Below are 19,723 nucleotides of genomic sequence, written 5' to 3' on the forward strand. Positions count from 1 at the left end.
AAGAGTGAGCAGCTTCATACTGCTGAGGACCAGCATCTTTGTATTGCAATCCGAAAGAAGGCACAGATACATGTGGCTATGCTTCATCAAAGATTTGAGGAGATTTACTACATCAGCAAAGATCCTAGCAAATTTCCACACATGCACCATGGAGAGCATTCTGACTGGTTGCATCACCACCAGGAATGGAGGCTCCGCTACACAGGATCGAAATTGACTACAGAAGTTTCTAGACTCAGCCAACTCCAGGGGCATGTCTCCACTGTTGAGAACATGCTTCAAGATGTGTTGCCTCAAGATTCATCATTAAGGATCAGCAATATCTGGAACATGCTCATTAGTACCATCAGGGTCGAGGTACAGGAACCTGAAGAAGCACCATCTTCCACTGCCATCAGATTTCTGAATGGTCCCCGAACCTGTGAATACTATCTCATTATTCACCTTTTGCAATATTTATTTATTTTATTTCTTATTGTAACTTAGAGTGCTACTTATGTCTTGCACTGTACTGCTGCCACAAAATAATAAACTTCATGATGTACTGTATGCCAGTGATAATAAGCCTGATTCTGATTGTGGTGGACAGTCCAAGACTGTGGGAATGAGACACCAGCATCTCACATTGAAGGAGGTCAGTGTGGTAAGAGTGGTAAGAGTGGTAAGTGGAGGCACATTGCCAAGCATGGGAGACAGAAGGCATTATTACAGGAGATGCATTTGATTGTGAGAATGTGCTGAGAAATGGCAGATTGATATGTACAGTAGCAGTACCAGACCAAAAGTACAATGATAGCAAAGATGGGCAAATTTGAATTTATGCACGGTGGCATTTAGGAGGCTGAGGGAGAGACTATTGGTAAGATCAGATCTGGCAATAACAAAGACAGCGATGAGTGCTGAATGACAGTGCCATGAACTTAGGGAGCCAGGATATATTTCAAAAGTAGAAAGGGTGGAAATGGATAGGATTGCACGCTTGAGTATTAAAACAAATATTGAAGTTAAGGATTGTTAAACTCAGCCCAAATGAGCAATCGTAAACGTAAATGAAATGAGTTGCTATGGTTCAGGTTCTTCGGAGATCGTTCTGTGGCATATGAAACAGTTGAGCAAGACTGATTCAGCCAATTTGGAAAACGCACTTAATGATTCTTTGCTTGACAATGAGCAAGAACTGAGGGCAGTCATGTCAAAGATAATAGGGCAAATTCCTTTTGTAATTTACACCAAATTCATACTCGTTATTTAAAGAATATCTTGACATTCAAAAGCCAATTAATATGTTGTCCAAGAATCAATATTATAACACTTGGAATTGATTGTAGCTTGTTCAATCAAATAACACATTTATATTTTCACATTATCCGCAGGCACTTGAATACTGTGCATTCTCAATGCAATTGGATGAAGTTGCTCTTGTGATTTCTGATGGAATGTATGCCTATGGTCACATTGGGAGGTAAGATTAAGTTTCATTCCTAGATCTGTGCTCTGAGAGCAAAAGGGAACTGGATATCTGGACAAGTAAAAGTTATGGAGAAGAAATTGTGAACGAAGATTAAATTGCTCATCTGCAGTTGAATGTAATATGCCTCAGATATGGGAAGGAACCCTTTCTTGCAACATGTGTTTTATTGTATTAAAACTTTGAGAAAAAAGGGAGCAGGTAAATTGCTTATATAGATAGCAGAGGTAGCTTATTATTTAAATAAATTGACCGCTTACTGGGTAAGTAGCTGTTCATTGACAAATGCAACGAAGTGCTGCTATTTCTAAAACTTCGGTTAATGCAGTTTAGAAATACTTCATTTATTAATGTTAAATAGTCATCCACCAACAGGAAGCTGCAGATGTATCTTCCAGTTGATCAGCATTCCTGGTTCTATCAGATGAGATATTTTACATAAACTACAAGGAAATCTTTTGCAATGCATGCGTAATGTGGAAATAGATTAAGTTTGTGGTTCGGAGCTAATCTTATACATAAAGACTGTTCATAACTGATTACATGCAGTATGTGTTTGCATTTGTGACTTTGCTGACTGTTTATTGTACCCCTGTGCTTGCTGCCCATCAAGGACTTCCAATTTTGCTTTTATTCCTTCAAAGCCTTTGCCTGGAGGCTTACCAGACTGGTTTCTGGGAAGATGGGATTGCTATATGAGGAAAGGTTGGAACAGCCAAGTGATTATTTGCTGCAGTTTACAAAAATGAGAGGAGATCATGTTAAAACAAAAATCCCGACAATGCAAGAGAGACTGGGTGTGGGGAAGGTGCTCCCCCACCCCAGGCAGAGTGTCTAGAATGAGAAAACACAATCTCAGATTACAATGCAAGAGCCTTAAAACTGAGATAATGGGAAATTACTGCACTTGGTAGATGATGAATAGGGGATGATCTCTGCATAGAAGGTGTAGAGGCCTAATCCCTGAATATATTTAAGAAAGCAAAAGGATGTATTTCTGTATACAAAAGGCATCACAAGATATGGAAAGGGAGTGTGAACATGATATTGAGGTTAATCACTGCATGGAAAAGACTGGATGTGCTAAATGGCCTGTTCCTCATCTCGTGTTCTATATTTCTAAGTCTCTGACTGCCTCTGTCTGTTCCACCAAGATCTTTTGTGAATTTCCTATTCTATTTTTCATGTACATCTCTGATTTCCAGAACTCAACCAGACAGTACAGTGCCTTCAACTACCCAGGTAACAAAGCATCTACCCAGACACTAAACCAGTAACCTGGGCGCAAAACCAGCCACCCAGGTGCTAAACTAGCAACCTGAACACCAAGCCAGCTATCCAGACATGAAACCAGTGACAAGGGGCATTACACCAGTGATCTCCACAGTAAACCAATCAACCAAGCAATAAATTTAGTCAACTGTGCACTAAACCCAGGAAGTTAACTCCTGATTTCCCACTTCTTAAGGAGGTTCCAAAAACGTTTGCCCTTAATATCTGCTTTTCTAGCTCTGAGTTAAATTCTGTTTGATTACACTCCTGAGAAGGTTTGTGAAATAGTGTGCTCCATAAAATTTAGTTGTTGTTACAACCATTGATCGAACTCCAATCTGTTTAATGGTGTAATAGAGCGATGCAGTAGTCTCCTGGTTGACTTTTGAAATAGCCAGCAAGACAATACATGGAAAAATATAACTGGCATCATTCCAGATATGAACATAGCCATCAAACTCAATCATGGCAGAGATGTACACACTTCAGAAAAACTCTCAACACTAATATTTTAGGACTTAGGTTTAAATTGTGAGAACTGTCCCACAGATTGGTTGGCAATGTCATTTGTCATACTCAAAGTGTCAAATCTCCAAGCCAGTGTCTCAGACTTGGCCATTATCATTCACGGGTAGGTTCAATCTCGCCAGTAGAACGGACTTTCCAGAGAGCGCAGCAGAAAGTTCATATACTGGTGGGATGGTGAGGATCCGGGCGCAACATCATTGGCTCCAAAATCACTAAAGTCACATAGTACCAGCTCAAACGTGGGCAAAATAGAACTCACATGTCCCCTCATGTCCCATTCCAGAGTGCCAAGTTAGCCAAGGATGAGGAGGAATTTCTTTAGCCACAGGGTGGTGAATCTGTGGAATTCATTGCTACAGACTGCTGTGGAGGCCAAGTCATTGAAAGTATTTAATGCGGAGGTTGATAGGTTCTTGTTTAGTACAGCTGTCAACGGTAAGAGTACCTTGAATGTTGACAGGGGTGATGAATTTAGTCTAGAAGAAAAAAGAAAAAGTATGTAAAGCTTAGAAGCTAGACTCAAACAGAGCCCTTGAGGACTTATAAAGAGGCCAAAAAAGAACTCAAGAAGGAAATTAGGAGATCCGGGAGGGGCCATGAAAAGTCCTTGGCAAGTAGGATTAAAGAAAATCCCAAGGCATTCTATGCATAAATCATGAGCAAGAGGATAACGGCGGGGGCGGGGGGGGCTCCACTCAAGTATAAAGGGGGGAACATTTGCTTGGAGGTGGAGGATGTGGGTGAGGTCCTTAATGAGTACTTTAGATCACTATTTACCAAGGAGAAGCATGTGCAGAATAGAGAGATCAGTGCAGACGGTATTGATACACTGGGACATTTTGTGGTAACGGAGAAGGTACTGTTGGGTCTCTTAAAGAGCATTGGGGTGGATAAGTCCCCAGGACCTGATGGGATATACCCCGGGTTATTGAGAGAGGCAAGAGAAGTGATTGCTGGGGCCTTGATCAATATCTTTGTGTCCTCTCTAGCTATAGATGAAGTCCCAGAGGACTGGTGAGTGGTTAATGTTGGTCCATTATTTAAGAAGGGAACCGGGGATAATCCTGGAAACTATAGACTGGTGAGTCTCATGCCATTGGTTGGGAAGTTACTGAAAAGAATTCATAGGGATAGGATTTATGAGTGTCTGGAAAACCATATTAGGGAGAGCCAGCATGGCTTTGTGCTGGGCAAGTCATGTTTTATTAACTTGATTGAGTTTTTTTGATGACATGACAAGGGTGATTGATGAAGGTAAAGCTATGGATGTTGTCCATATGGACTTTAGTAAGGAGTTTGATAAAGTTCCTACAGGAAGCTCATACAGAAGGTGAAGATGCATGGGGTCCATGGGGAATAGACCATTTGGATTCTGAACTGGCTTGCCCATAGAAGACCGAGGATAGTGGTTGATGAGACCTATTCTAGATGGAGGTCTGTCTGTGATTAGTAATGTTTCTTTGAGATTTGTACTGAGACCCATGCTGCTTGTGATGTACGTATATAAATGACGTGGATGAAAATGTGAACAGGATGTTTCTTTTGGTGAGGGAGTTTAGATCCAAAGGGCACAGCCTCAAAATAGAGGGACACCCATTTAGAACAGAGATAAGGAGGAATTGATTTAGCCAGTGAGTGGTGAGCCGGTGGAAGTCAATGCCACAGGCGTCTGTGGAAGCCAAGTCATTGGGGGAATTTAAGGCAGAGGTTGTCAGTTTCTTGATTAGTCAGGGTGTGAAGGGTTATGGAGAGAAAGCAGGAGAATGGGGTTGAGAGGGAAATGGATCAGCCATGATGAAATTACAGAGCAGACTCGATGGGCGGAATGGCCTAATTCTGCTTCCATGTCTTTTAGTTTTATGGTCTAAAATGTAGATGGTGTGTTAGTAACTTTGCAGATGATATCAAGATTGGTGGTGTTGTGGATAGCATAGCAGCCTGGCAAAGAATATAGCAGGATTATAGATCAGTTGCAGATAAGGGTAGAGAAATGATAGATAGAGCTTAATCCAGCCAAATGTGTTTCACCTTGGTAGTTCAAATGCAAAGAGTCAATGCACTGCTTAGTGTAAGATCCTTAACAGTATTGATGAGCAGAGGGATCCTGGGATCCAAGTCATAGCTCCCTGAAAGTGGGTAGTTAAGAAGGCATATGATATTCTTGGTTTTATTATTCAAGACATTGAGTTCAAAAGTCAGGAAGTTATGCAGCATCTTTTTAAACTCTAGTTAAGCTGCATCTGGAATATTGCATACAGTTCTGGTCGCCTCCTTATAGGAAAGATGTTGAGGTTTTGGAGAGGGCGTAGAAGAAGTTTACCAGGATGTTCCCTGGATTAGAAGGTATGTGCTATAACAAGAGGTTGGACAAACTTAGGATGTTTTTTTTGCAGTGTTGGAGGCTGACGAAAATCTGATAGAGGTTTATAAGATTATGCAAGGCATAGATAGAGTAAGGAGACAGTATCTTCCCCCACCCCCCCGCACCCCCGGGTTGAAATGTCTAATACAAGAGGGCATGCATTTGAGGTGCAAGAGGGTAATTTCAAAGGAGATGTGAGGGACAAGTTTCTTACACAGGGAATGCACAGCATGGGATGATGCTAAAGGCACAAACATCAGAATATTTTAAGAGACTTTTAGATAGACACATGAATGTGAAGATAATGGAAGAATATAGGCAGAAAGGAATAGATTAGTTAGTCAGTTGAATACTAATTTAATTGGTTCAGCACAATTTAATCGGTTCCTGTGCTGTATTGTTCTATGTTTTATGTTGTTCTACTTTGTGGGGAGAAGGCAGGAGAATAGATTGGAGAGGGATAATAAATCAGCCATGATGGACTGTTGGTACACATACAATTGGCCAATTGGCCTAATTCTGCCCCAATATATTATGATGTTACAGCTGGTTAATGGGGGTTGGTGAAAGAAAATCACCACCAGGGAAGAATAACAGGCTGGTCGGCCATCACCAATCAGCATATTACAGATTCGTCCCTGCTCGGTAGCACTGAGTAGAGCGACCAACATACAAATCCAAAATTTCATCTTTGCACTGATATTCTCTGTTTTCTACTGAGCCAAGTGGGATTGTTTTGGATGCAATCCAGCAACTCCAAACTGTCTTTTGGTGAGGCACTGTGAGGCAGTAGCAGTTGCAGAATTATATTCCATTATCATCTCTAATCTCAGGTCTCTGATGTCACCATGAAATAAGGTCATTACATTGTATTGGAGATGATCTGTGAGTCACTATCACAGAGCAAATGAGTACTGCATTTAAATTCTCCAAGGACAAAATCAGCTTCGGAATATGTGTTAACCCATGTGTCATTACCTCACATGCACAAGTGATTTATTTACAAATTCACATCAAGATTTGTCATACTGCTTTCCTCCTTGACAGAGTGTGTCACACTATGGAGCAATTACCAATTCTGTCTATTAATTGCTTTTCTCCGATACTTGAGCCTTCTCCCCTGCATGAACCTGGTTTCATTTCGTACTGCAGACTTACCAGTGTCACCACCATCTCATTTCCATGTGCTGTATTTGTTCATCAGTCTCAGTACTCCCATTTTTCTCTGTTGCTTAACCCGCTTCCCTTTTCTTCCTCCTAATGAGTTCTAAAGGATACAAATAATGATCTTGCTTTTGTTTCACCAGCCTCCCTCCACTCTCTCCTCTTGTGCTGTGGCAAACCGGGGAAATTTTGAAGTCTGCAGCACATAAGTAGCTCTGAAGCATAGGTTTGTGCACAGTGAATTCTAGAATAGAAAATGATCTAAATGATAATTTATGCTTAGACTTCACCAACCTTGGAAAAACAGTTGGTTTAAAGCTCCAATCTTCTGTCCTTGGACTCACTTTACACCGCACGCTGTCGGAGCAGTGCTGCCAGGATAATCAAGGACACGACCCACCCAGCCAACACACTTTTCGTCCCTCTTCCCTCCGGGAGAAGGCTCAGGAGCTTGAAGACTCGTACGGCCAGATTTGGGAACAGCTTCTTTCCAACTGTGATAAGACTGCTGAACAGATCCTGACCCGGATCTGGGCCGTATCCTCCAAATATCCGGTCCTGCCTCTCTGTTTTTTTGCACTACCTTACTTCCCATTTTTCTATTTTCTACTTATGATTTATAGTTTAAATTTTTAATATTTACTAATTTTTACTATTTTTAATATTTTTAATATTTAATATTTGGTAATCAGGGAGCGGAAAGTGCAGAATCAAATATTGCTGTGATGATTTACGTTCTAGTATCAATTGTTTGGCGACAATAAAGTATAAAGTAAGAGTCCATGCAGATCTTTCAGCAGCACTCTTTGAGGCTGGACGGTTGTGTAATTCTGGATACATAACCCTTTCTAGATGGTACCATGTCATCATGCTCCTCCAATTTCTGAATCTTTATTTATTTAGTGACACATTGCGGAGATGGCCCTTCCTGCCCTTCGAGCTACGCTGCCGCAGCAAGCCCTGACAAACCTGATTAACTCTAACCTAACCACAGGACAATTTACAAACCCACCCGGTACGTCTTCGGATTACGAGAGGAAATTGGATGACCTGGGAAAAACCCACGCATTCCACGAGGAGGGGGCACAGAGGCTCTTTACAGGATGGCACTGGGATTGAACTCTGAACTCTGGAGCATGCTGAGCTGTAGTGGCGTCGTGTTAACCACAATGCCACCGTAGCACCATGCCCTAAATCATCCTTATTCCTTGGGGAGCTTTCAAATTGAATCCTCTGTTTGATTTTCATCGCTGAGGCCCTTTGCACTTCCTTTATCCTACTCTTTAATAATAAGTTTTTGCCCACCTCTTTCCTATCTCTCCCATAACTATTCAGACTAGTTTATTTCTCACCATACTTTATACTTTATCGTCACCAGACAATTGGTACTAGAACGTACAATCATCACAGCGATATTTGACTCTGCGCTTCACACTCCCTGGATTACAAATATTAAATATTAAAAATAGTTAAAATTAGTACATATTAAACATTTTAATTATAAATCATAAATAGAAAATAGAAAAATGGGAAGTAAGGTAGTGCAAAAAAACCGAGAGGCAGGTCCGGATATTTGGAGGATACGGTCCAGATCCAGGTCAGGATCCGTTCAGCAGTCTTATCACAGCTGGAAAGAAGCTGTTCCCAAATCTGGTCGTACGAGTCTTCAAGCTCCTGAGCCTTCTCCTGGAGCAAACTGGGACGAAAAGTGTGTTGGCTGGGTGGGTCGTGTATGCACCATCCCTTGAGTGACATACACTGTTATCATTATACTTTTGACTAAATGTAATTATGCCATTTCTCTTTAACTTGCTAAATTTCCCTCAACCAGAATCAGTTTTCAACTCCACATCTCTTCACTATTTAGATGAAACTATAACATATAGTCCAAATTATTAAATTCATCAGGTCACAGGTCCAAGCCCAATTCAGAAAGGTCCCTTCCAATAGAACAACTTCCTCTTTCCCTAGTACTGGTGCCAGTGCCCCTTGAATAAACCCCATTCCACAAATCTTTGAGCCACATATTCAACTGTCTAATCTTATTGAATTAAATTGAATTGTCTTTATTACTTACATCCTTCATAGACATGAGGAGTAAAAATCTTTACACAACGTCTCTGTCTGAATGTGCAATGTGAAAATTATAGTAATTTATAATAAATAGTAGGTACAACAGGATAGTCAATATAACATGGAAATATAGTTGTGTCAGTCTGATGACCTGGTGGAAGAAGTTGTCCCGGAGCCTGTTGGTCCTGGCTTTTATGCTGCTGTACCATTTCCTGAATGGTAGCAGCTGGAGCAGTTTGTGGTTGGGGTGACTTGGGTCCCCAATGATCCTTCGGGCCCTTTTTACGCACCTGTCTTTGTCAATTTCCTCAATAGTGAGAAGTGCACATTTACAGATGCGCTGGGCTGTCCGCACCACTCTCTGCAGAGTCCTGCGATTGAGGGAAGTAAAGTTCCCATACCAGGCAGTCTTGCAGCCAGTCAGGATGTTCTTAATTGTGCCCCTGTAGTAAGTTCTTAGGATCTGGGGACCCACACCCAACTTCTTCAACTGTCTGAGGTGAAAGGCGTGGTTGTGCCTTTTTCAACACACAGCCGGTATGTACAGGTCACGTGAGATACTCGGTGATGTTTATGCCGAGGAACTTAAAGTTGTTCACCCTCTCAACCCCAAATCCACTGATGTCTATAGGGGTTAGTCTGTCTCCATTCCTCCCGTAGTCCACAACCAGCTCCTTTGTTTCTGCGACATTGAGGGAGAGGTTGTTTCTTGACACCACTGTGTCAGGGTGAGGACTTCTTCTTTGTAGGCTGCCTCATTATTGTTTGAGATTAGGCCAATCAGTGTAGTGTCATCAGCAAATTTAATTAGCAAATTGGAGCTGTGAGTGGTGACACAGTCATGGGTGTACAGAGAGTAAAGGAGGGGGCTTAGTACACAGCCCTGACGGGCACCTGTGTTGAGAGTCAGATGGGCAGAGGTGAGGGAGCCCACTCTTACCACCTGCAGGCGATCTGACAGGAAATCCAGGATCCAGCCACACAAGGCAGGGTGAAGGTTGATGTCTCTGAGCTTCTTGTTGACCCTGGAGGGAATTGTGGTGTTGAATGCTGAACTGTAGTCCAAGAACAGCATTCTCACATAAGCATCCTTCTTCTTCAGATGTGTAAGAATGGTATGTAGAGCCCTGGCTATTGCGTCATCTGTCAGTTGGTTGTGTCGATAGGCGAACTGTAGGGGGTCCAACGTGGGTGGCAGCATGCTGCAGATGCAGTTCTTGACCAATCTCACAAAGTATTTGCTCATTATTGAGGTGAGTGCAACAGGATGCCAGTCATTCAGACATATTAGCTTGGTCTTTTTAAGTACCAATGGTGGATGTTTTGAAGTAGGAGGGCACTCTACACTGGGAGAGGGAAAGGTTAAAAATGTCTGTAAGCATACCTGCCATTTGCACCGTGCACATCCTGAGTCCCCATCCTGGGATGCCGTCCAGTCCCGCAGCCTTGCGACTGTCCACTCGTCGGAAACACCTGTGCACTTCCGCCTCAGAGATGACTAAGTTGCCAGTCGCATTATCTACAAGTCTCCTCAGGGGCTCAGTACTGGTGACATCGAATCGAGCGTAAAAAAGATTTAGCTCATCTGGGAGAGAGGCAGCGATGTTGGAAACTCCACTGTGTTTAGCTTTGAAGTCTGCGATGGTGTGCAGACCTTGCCATAGGCTGCGTGCGTTGTTGGTGGAAAGTTGTGTCTGAATCTTGTCCCTGTATTGTTGTTTCGCTGCCTTCAAGGACTGATGCTATTCCAGTGCTACTTACTAGATCCCCATATTTAACTTCACTTATAATCATTCCTTTGAGCAACCCTTTCTACAGAATGTAATCCCTTGCTCAAACGCTTCTGGCTATATCGTCAATGATATGCTGAGCCAGATATGCTGAGGATGTTCTATGAGTCTGTGGTGGCCAGTGTGATCATGTTTGCTGTTGTGTGTTGGGGCAGCAGGCTGAGGGTAGCAGACACCAACAGAATCAACAAACTCATTCGTAAGGCCAGAGATGTTGTGGGGATGGAACTGGACTCTCTGACGGTGGTGTCTGAAAAGAGGATGCTGTCCAAGTTGCATGCCATCTAGGACAATGTCTCCCATCCACTACATAATGTACTGGTTGGGCACAGGAGTACATTCAGCCAGAGACTCATTCCACCAAGATGCAACACAGAGCGTCACAGGAAGTCATTCCTGCCTGTGGCCATCAAACTTTACAACTCCTCCCTTGGAGGGTCAGACACCCTGAGCCGATAGGCTGGTCCTGGACTTATTTCCTGGTGTAATTTGTATATCACTATTTAGCTATTTATGGTTTTATTACTATTTAATTATTTATGGTGCAACTGTAATGAAAACCAATTTCCCCCGGGATCAATGAAGTATGACCATGACCATGACTATGACTACTAATGACCTTCCTACTATCATAAAGACAGAAACAGGAATGTTTTCTGATGTTCACAGTGTTCAGTTTTATTTGCAACTCAACAGATAATGAAGCCACCCAGATCGCAAGGCCAGGATATCAGTCAGCCAAAAACTGATAATCATTGACAATGTTCAACAAGAAAAAGTCTAATCAGCTCCCATTAACGTTCAATGACATTATCTTCTTCTGATTTCCCATCAGCACTGTGGGGAGTAGAAAGGGTTAAGGAATGGGTCATCACTGAATGGAAAGTTATATTTATGGATAAATACTTATGCTACATGGGTAAGTCAAGGATGGTTATTCTGTGGCCAGTGACTCACCTCCTAACTCACAAAGTCCACCTGAACAGCAAGGCAAAAGTTGGAACTGTCTAGATGAATGGAGCTCTAACATTACTCAGGATCCTTGATACCGAAAAGCAGCATATTTCATTAGCACCCATTCTTTCCTTTAGGAATCGTCTGTGGGGAGCTTACACATTTTCTCCAAGACCTTGTGGGTTTCCTCTGGGCCCCCTGGTTTCATCCCACATTGTAGGTTAATGAGTCATGGTAACTTGGTTCCAGTGTGCCTGTGATCGGTAGAACCTGGAAGGAGTTGACGAGAATGTGGGAGAATAAGAAATGGGATGAATGCAGGGTTAGTGCAAATGGGGAACTGATGGCCAGCATGAACATGATGGGTTGAAGGGCCTGTTACCATACCTCTCTATAACTCCTTCTGTGTTGCCTGGATGATGCAGCTGCAGCTTGTACTATTTACAAGATGTGTCACAGCTCACCTAGGGTTATTATAGCAACACCTCCCAAACTCTCAATCTTGACCACCAACAAGAAAAAGAGGAGCAAGCAAATGAGGGGAGCATCTTCTGCAAACTCTCTTGAAAATCCCCAGTATGCAGCTGGGATAAATACCTGGAGCTTGGGTCCCACTCTGCACAGGGGCACCTTCACCAGATGGCATGTAGTGGTTCACGAGGGTAGTGCTTCATCTATTTCCCAGCGGATGTGGAAAAGTATTGATCTTAGCAACACTGCCAACAGCTAGTAAAGGATCTTGATTTAAATTTACTGCACTTTGTTCGGATTTGTAAGTGAGATTCTGCCGTGATGGGGTTAACATTCTTGCTGAGTGACCGTGACCCTTTGGAACCTTTCAGACCTGTATATGATTTCCAGGTGCTGGTTAGCTAATCTTTGATCATTATACCATTTTGTTAATGCTCTCAAGTTAAATCTATTTCATTTAAAGAAATTTTAAACAGTTCTTAAATAAATGTTGAAGGTGGCATTTCAGAGGAAAACGTACAGTCGATTACCACTGACCCAAAAACATTCCTTCAAAGCTGAAAGTAAACTTTGTACTGGCGAATGTGTTAGACTTGAAGCAAGGCCAATATTAAAGAACAAAGAAATGAGTCTTTCTACATAACAGGCAGACAACTGGAAAGAAGCAAACAATAATTGTCTCATTTGACTACTTCCAGTAAAAATCTTAATTCAATGCTTTTTGGCTTGTGCTGCCTATCCTCAACAGTGGAACAACTAGTAATTGGCTAACATCATAGGCAAAGAGTGATTTATTGTGAGAAGAATGTTATAAGTGGGAGGTGGGGGGGAGGATTCAGCTCCTTCTTGTTGCTCTAGTACTCAGAAAGATAATGGCAGTGTATGGCCGATGAGGGTGACAATGCAAAGAGACAATCAATAACAGGAAGTCTGCATTGCTGTGGAAAGCTCAGCACTATTCTGAATTCCAATTGTGCCAATGATGTTGAAATTCTCTTCATGTTGATGACTCTATACTGATATTAATACATCTTTTCATTTCCCAATCCACTCAAAGGTAATAAATATTTTTATGAAGTCGCCTACTTTCATGCTCCAATACATTCACTCCGAGCTATTTCGTAGCACTTTTACCTGACCGCTGAGCCATTTGACCTTTTCTCTTTCTTGGCTCTTTTCTATCGAGGCAGTCCTATTGTAAGTACACTGGCTGGAGTTAAGTTGACGAACTTTGTAGGAAAGGGTAGGCCTTTGTGTCACAAGGTCAGGTTGATGCCAATGAGCTGGGAGATGCGCTGCACTAGAAGTATAACTTTACACTGTACATGACGTTAGTTCATGGGAGGTCAGGATCACAAAGTGGGTTCGGACAGCCGGTGAGTTCACGGGAGTGCTGTCTGGGAATCTTCATTCTGCTTTTGGCAGCCTTTCCTTGAAAGCTTGGCAGTAATTAAAGGTTACAAAAATGTCTTTTAAAGTTACACTGCATAACAAAGAAACTGTTAAAAACAGATAATGCACTGAAAGAGGTATTTGATTTACATAAAGAGAAAGCTCAAAGATAATCTTCAAACAGAGACACAAGAAAATGCAGATGCTGGAATCTGGAGGTAAAACAAACTGCTGGAGGAACTCAGTAGGTCAGAGTCAATAGGACAGTCAATGTTTCCTGAATATTAAATCTTAAAATGCTTACACAAATGGGATTTGACTGCTACTTTGCACAATTTCACACTCACTTAGCACAGGAGATAGCCATTTGAACAAAAATGCCTGAAATGATTCTTTAAACAATGAGAACTTCAATGGTACATTATGATGACCCTTTAAATCAATCAAGATTAATAGTAATAGCTGTGCGGATCGGTGATAACATATCCTCCTTGCTGATAATCAACACTGGCTCACCTCAGGGGTGTGTGCTTAGCCCACTGCTCTACTCTCTGTATACACATGAGTGTGGCTAGGCATAGCTCAAATACCATCTATAAATTTGCTGATGATACAACCAGTGTTAGTAGAATCTCAGGTGGTGACAAGAGGGTATACAGGAGTGAGATATGTCAACTAGTGGACTGGTGCCACAGCAACAACCTGGCACTCAACGTCAGTAAGACAGAAGAGCTGATTGTGGAGTTCAGGAAGGGTGAGATGAAGGAACACATACCAATCCTCATAGAGGGATCAGAAGTGGAGAGAGTGAGCAGTTTCAAGTTCTTGGGTGTCAAGATCTCTGACGATCTAACCTGGTCCCAACATATCGATATAGTTATAAAGAAAGCAAGACAGCTTTCTTACTTTATTAGGAGGTCCTCCTATACTTTATTAGGAATTTGAAGATATTTGGCATGTCAACAAATACACTCAAAAACTTCTATAGTTGTACCGTGGAGAGCATTCTGACAGGCTGCATCACTGTCTGGTACGGAGGGGCTACAGCACAGGACTGAAAGAAGCTGCAGGGTATTGTAAATCTAGTCAGCTCCATCTTGGGTACAAGCCTACAAAGTACCCAGGACATCTTTGGGGAGCAGTGCCTCAGAAAGGCAGCGTCCATTATTAAGGACTTCCAGCACCCAGGGCATGATCTTTTCTCACTTTTACCATCAGGTAGGAGGTACAGAAGCCTGAAGGCACACACTCAGCGATTCAAGAACAGCTTCTTCCCCTCTGCCATCGGATTCCTAAATGGACATTGAACCCTTGGATACTACCTCACTTTTTTTAATATACAGTATTTCTGTTTTTTGCACTTTTAAAAACCTATTCAATATAGATTTATTTAGTTTATTTTTTTTCTCTTCTATATTATGTATTGCATTGAACTGCAGCAGCTAAGTTAACAAATTTCACAACACGTACCGGTGATAATGAACCAGATTCTGATTCTGATTCTGAAACACTTAGTTGCAACAAAACATATCAGATAGCTACACATATCAAAGTTGCTGGTGAACGCAGCAGGCCAGGCAGCATCTCTAGGAAGAGGTAACTGTTTACTTGTGAAAGTTTTAACATTTACTACTAACCATCAGTCTTATGCCATCAGTATGTTTTCTCTGAATGACAGCTGTCCCCTCCACATCAGCTCAGCTAAGTACAGTGGATTCTAATTAATTGGGAGACATTGGAACCATTACATTTTGGCCCAGTTAAGCGGCTGCCCCAATTAGCCAAAGTTTAATGGAAACACTCAAAAACATACTGTGTAAAAAAGACAAACTGAGAAACAAATTATGTATTTCAAAGGATTTCAAAGTATACTTATTATCAAAGAATGTATAAATTACACAGCCTTGAGATTTGGTTGCCAACAGGCAGCCACAAAGCAAGAAACTCAAAAGAACCAACTTTAAAGAAAATGCAAGTCCAATGTGCCGAGAAAGGGGAAAACTACACAAATTATGCAGACATTATAAATGAGCAACAACATTCTGAATCAAAATGAGTCCTTGGATCCATACTCCGGAGAAACCCAGAGCAAGCCCAAACCTCGGTATCAATCCATTATGTTACCTGGCATGGACCACAGCAGCTGTGGGCAATCTTCATAGCCATGGAGAGAGGCGTGAACTTCACGGGAGAATGAGAGAAATCAGCTCTCGTCTCCAATCCCAATGCCCTGTCTTTCCAGTTTATCGTTTAAATTGTCCAAATGGCATATCATACCTCACACTAGGACTTGGGCACCATTGCAGCAAAAGGCTCCCGGCTTTGACCATGCCACCCAGTGACTCTCTCCAGGCCCAGTCCAGTCCGAAGCCACTCTCGAATTCTCCAAATCGGTTCAGTGCCCAGAGTAATCCTGGGCCGGTTGAATGGGCATCGAAAATTTTCTGCCTCTGCTTCGACTTCTACTCTCCAAATGGCTCACTCCATCTGTGTCAATTCTGCAACATACCAGCACGGTTCATTCCTCAAAGTCGTTCGCCTCGTCATTGTTTGCAGTGATAATTTACTACAATTTACTTCAGAAAAGGTGTTTTTAGTTGAATTTTTTTGTATTTTGAACTACCAGTGAACTGTTGCATTCATTTGGTAATGCCACCTTGAACCAGAGGTTGGAACTGGAACTTAATAAAATGCAGAGCAAATTAAAACACTACCAATACAGCGGCAGTACTATAAAACTATGTAAACAACAGGAATTCTGCAGATGCTGGAAATTCAAGCAACACACATCAAAGTTGCTGGTGAACGCAGCAGGCCAGGCAGCATTGGAGGATTGCATTCTTTTGACTGTAAATGAACAATACCAGCACAAACACAGTGCAGATAATGAACGGCCTTCAAGCGATGCTGTCAACGATTGCATCCTCCAAATCTTCATTTTCATTGCAATGTTCAAGATGAATGCAGACACCTTCAAATTCTTCAAAGTCACTAACTTGTTGAAATTGTGAAATTGTTTCATTTTCACTCCTGGTCGTTTCTAGCATCTCCAAGCCTGAATGCTTGGAAACTCAGTGAGCAAAACAGTTCTGAATTGTTTTATTGCTTATTTCTCACCAATTATGGTGGTGGTGGATTCCTGTTGTTGAACACAGGGTTTTCAAAGGGTGGCAAATATGTGGTTTGACTCCATTACCAATAACTGAGGTCCAGACTGGTGTCCAAACAGAGTTGGGTCATTGATTGATCTCAGCACTATGACAGATGAATTGACAATGCTGAATAGTTCTGGTGTGTCAAAATGGTGTTCCCACTCTTCTTACTGTGACAGCCAGTTTGAAATCCTCAAGAAATGTAGACCCCAGTTTAGATTAATTCTTGTTTGTATGTAGGATGTAATGAAAATTCTTGCTCAAGAAGGGAACTAGGGATAATCCTGGAAACTATAGACTGGCAAGTCTCGTGTCAGTGGCAGGAATAGATAGCGTGGACCCCCATCGACTCTTCCCCAGGGCACCAATGCTCAATACAAGAGGACATGGCTTTAAGGTAAGGGGTGGGAAGTTCAAGGGGGATATTAGAGGAAGGTTTTTTACTCAGAGAGTGGTCAGTGCGTGGAATGCACTGCCTGAGTCAGTGGTGGAGGCAGATACACTAGTGAAGTTTAAGAGACTACTAGACAGGTATATGGAGGAATTTAAGGTGGGGAGTTATATGGGAGGCAGGGTTTGAGGGTTGGCACAACATTGTGGGCCGAAGGGCCTGTACTGGGCTGTACTATTCCATGTTCTATGTTCTATGGAATTTATTGGAGAGAATTCTTGGGGATTGGATTTATGTACATTTGGAAAACCATTGCCTAATTAGGAAGATTAGATTAGATTAGATTATGAGGACATGCAGTCCTCTTTTATTGTCACTTAGTAATGCATGCATTAAGAAATGATACAATATTCCTCTGGTGTGATATCACAGAAACACAGGACAGATCAAGACTGAAAAACTAACAAAAACCACATAATTATAACATATAGTTACAACAGTGCAACAATATCATAACTTGATGAAGAACAGGCCATGGCACAGTAAAAAAGTTCAAAGTCTCTCGAATGTCCCACATCTCACGCAGACGGGAGAAGGAAGAAAACTCTCCCTACCATGCCCGACCACAGTCCGACTCTGAGTCGTCTGAAAACTTCGAACTCCAATCAGCCATCCGACACCGAGTACTGAGCGCCATCTCTGCTGAACGGTTCAACCTCAGCCTCGGTTGCCAGCAGCAGGCAAAGCTGGGGACTTTGGGGCCTTCCCTCCGGAAGATTCTCAATTGCGCAGTAACAACAGCAGCGAACTGGCGTTTCAGAAATGTTTCCAGATGTTCCTCTGTGCTTTCACGTCTGTCTCCATCAAATCAGAATTGTCCACGGCCCCTATTTAACAGAAACGATATTTCACCGGAGAGCTGCACGCGCTGCATCGCGCCGCCATCTTCTCCTCCCGCCCGACAGATAGCATTGTGTGGACAAGTCATGTCTTACTAAGTTGATTGAGCTTTTTGACAAGGTAGTGACGATGACTGACTAAATGGAGCTGTGGATGTTGTACATATGGATTTTAGTAAGACATTTGAAATTACGCCAAAAGTCAAGAAGTTACATTGCAGCTTTATAAATAAGTAGGTCATATCAGGATATGGCATACAGTTCTGGTTGCCTTATTATAGGAAGGATGTTGAGGCTTTGGAGAGAATGCATAAGAGGTTTACCTGGATGTTGCTTGGATTAGAGGGCATGTGCTATAATAAGAGGCTGGATACACTTGTGTTGTTTCCTCTGGAGTGATGGAGGCTGAGGGGAGATCTGATAGAGGTTCATAAGATTATGAGCAGCAGAGACAAAGTAGACAGACAGTATCTTTTTCCTAGGGTTGAAAGATCTAATAGAAGAGGCATTCATTTAAGCTGAGAGGGGGTAATTTCAAATGAGATGTGAGAGGCATGTTTTTTACACAGACCGTGGTTGATGTCTGGAATGCACTGCCTGGGATGGTTGTAGAGACAGATACATTAGGGACTTTTAAGGGACATTTTGATAGGCTCATGAAATGAATGGATGCAAACATTGTGTAGCAGAAGGAATTAGTTTACTTGGCCATTTGATTACTCATTTAATTGGTTCAGCACAACACTGTGGGCCAAAGGCCTGTTCCTGTGCTGTAATGCTTTATGTTCTATAGTCTATGAATCTCACCGAGAAAAGAGTGTGCATGGTAATAGTATCTACAGAATTGAGTGCAAAAAACAGCAGAATGGTGTAAACGTCACACTGCAATCTGAATTAGTGCCACAATGAACAAATCTGAAATGACAATAGCAGAATAGTTGAGAGGTATGCGTGAAAGAGGTGATCGTCTCAGAGTCTGAGGAATAAACTGTTCTTATGTCTAGACATCTGACTTTGAAGCTCCTACGTCTTCTCCTGGAAGATAGCAGAAAGAAATAGGGAGTGGCCACAATGGTTCACATGCTTGACTGTAACATTAGGCTTCATGAGGCAACATGCCATGAAGGTGGATGGTAGGAAGAGATGAACCTGTGATGGGCAGGCTGTGCTTTCACTCTCCGCAGTTTCGGATGGACAAGAGCAGGGCAGTAGACATACCAGACTGAGGTACAACCTGTCTGAATACTTTCTATAGCAAATCTGTAGAAGTTCAAAAGAGTTCTCATGAGCATCCCTAATTTTTTTGAGATGCCTCAGAAATTAAATACATTGATGCTGTTTCTTAATCATCACAGCAGAATAGAGCAACCAGGAGAGGTTGTTTTTGATATGGATGCCAAGAAGTTGTTAACTATCTCCACAGCAGCTCCATTGATGCGAATGTGTATGTGTTCATGGGTATACTGCATTAAAATTTGTGCTAAATCAAAAACCTTAGTATCTTAGCAGTAGCTTCATAGCTGAGAATTACTGAACGAAGATTATTGGTACCTTTACCTTTAGAAACATGTTAAGAATCATTTGTTTGATGACTGACAAATGAAAGCATTTAGCACAATATGACTGCATTAATTAATTTAATTGGCGAATCACCATGGCAGGTTGCAGCTGGCCTCCAACAAATGCTTTCTTAAAAATTATGCAGAAGTTTACTGCTTCTCAATTTTCACTGGATGTAATTGATGCTTATGCAATTACATCCAGTAATCGTCAATCAGCCCCCATGAAGGATCTTGGCCTAAAATTT

The 19,723-nt window shown here is 42.0% G+C and overlaps 1 protein-coding gene across 1 annotated transcript in view; it reads left to right on the top strand.

The window, feature by feature from the left end:
• Nucleotides 1–1,397: 1,397 nt before the first annotated feature.
• Nucleotides 1,398–19,723, top strand: part of fkbp16 (FKBP prolyl isomerase 16) — a 176,051-nt gene continuing 157,725 nt past the window's right edge. Inside the window, exon 1 of the mRNA XM_072277716.1 lies at nt 1,398–1,462. Coding sequence (XP_072133817.1) covers nt 1,398–1,462 — 65 coding nt within the window. The remainder of the gene's footprint in view (nt 1,463–19,723) is intronic.

This window comes from Mobula birostris, chromosome 14 (assembly GCF_030028105.1).
Source record: "Mobula birostris isolate sMobBir1 chromosome 14, sMobBir1.hap1, whole genome shotgun sequence".
Lineage (NCBI taxonomy): Eukaryota > Metazoa > Chordata > Chondrichthyes > Myliobatiformes > Myliobatidae > Mobula > Mobula birostris.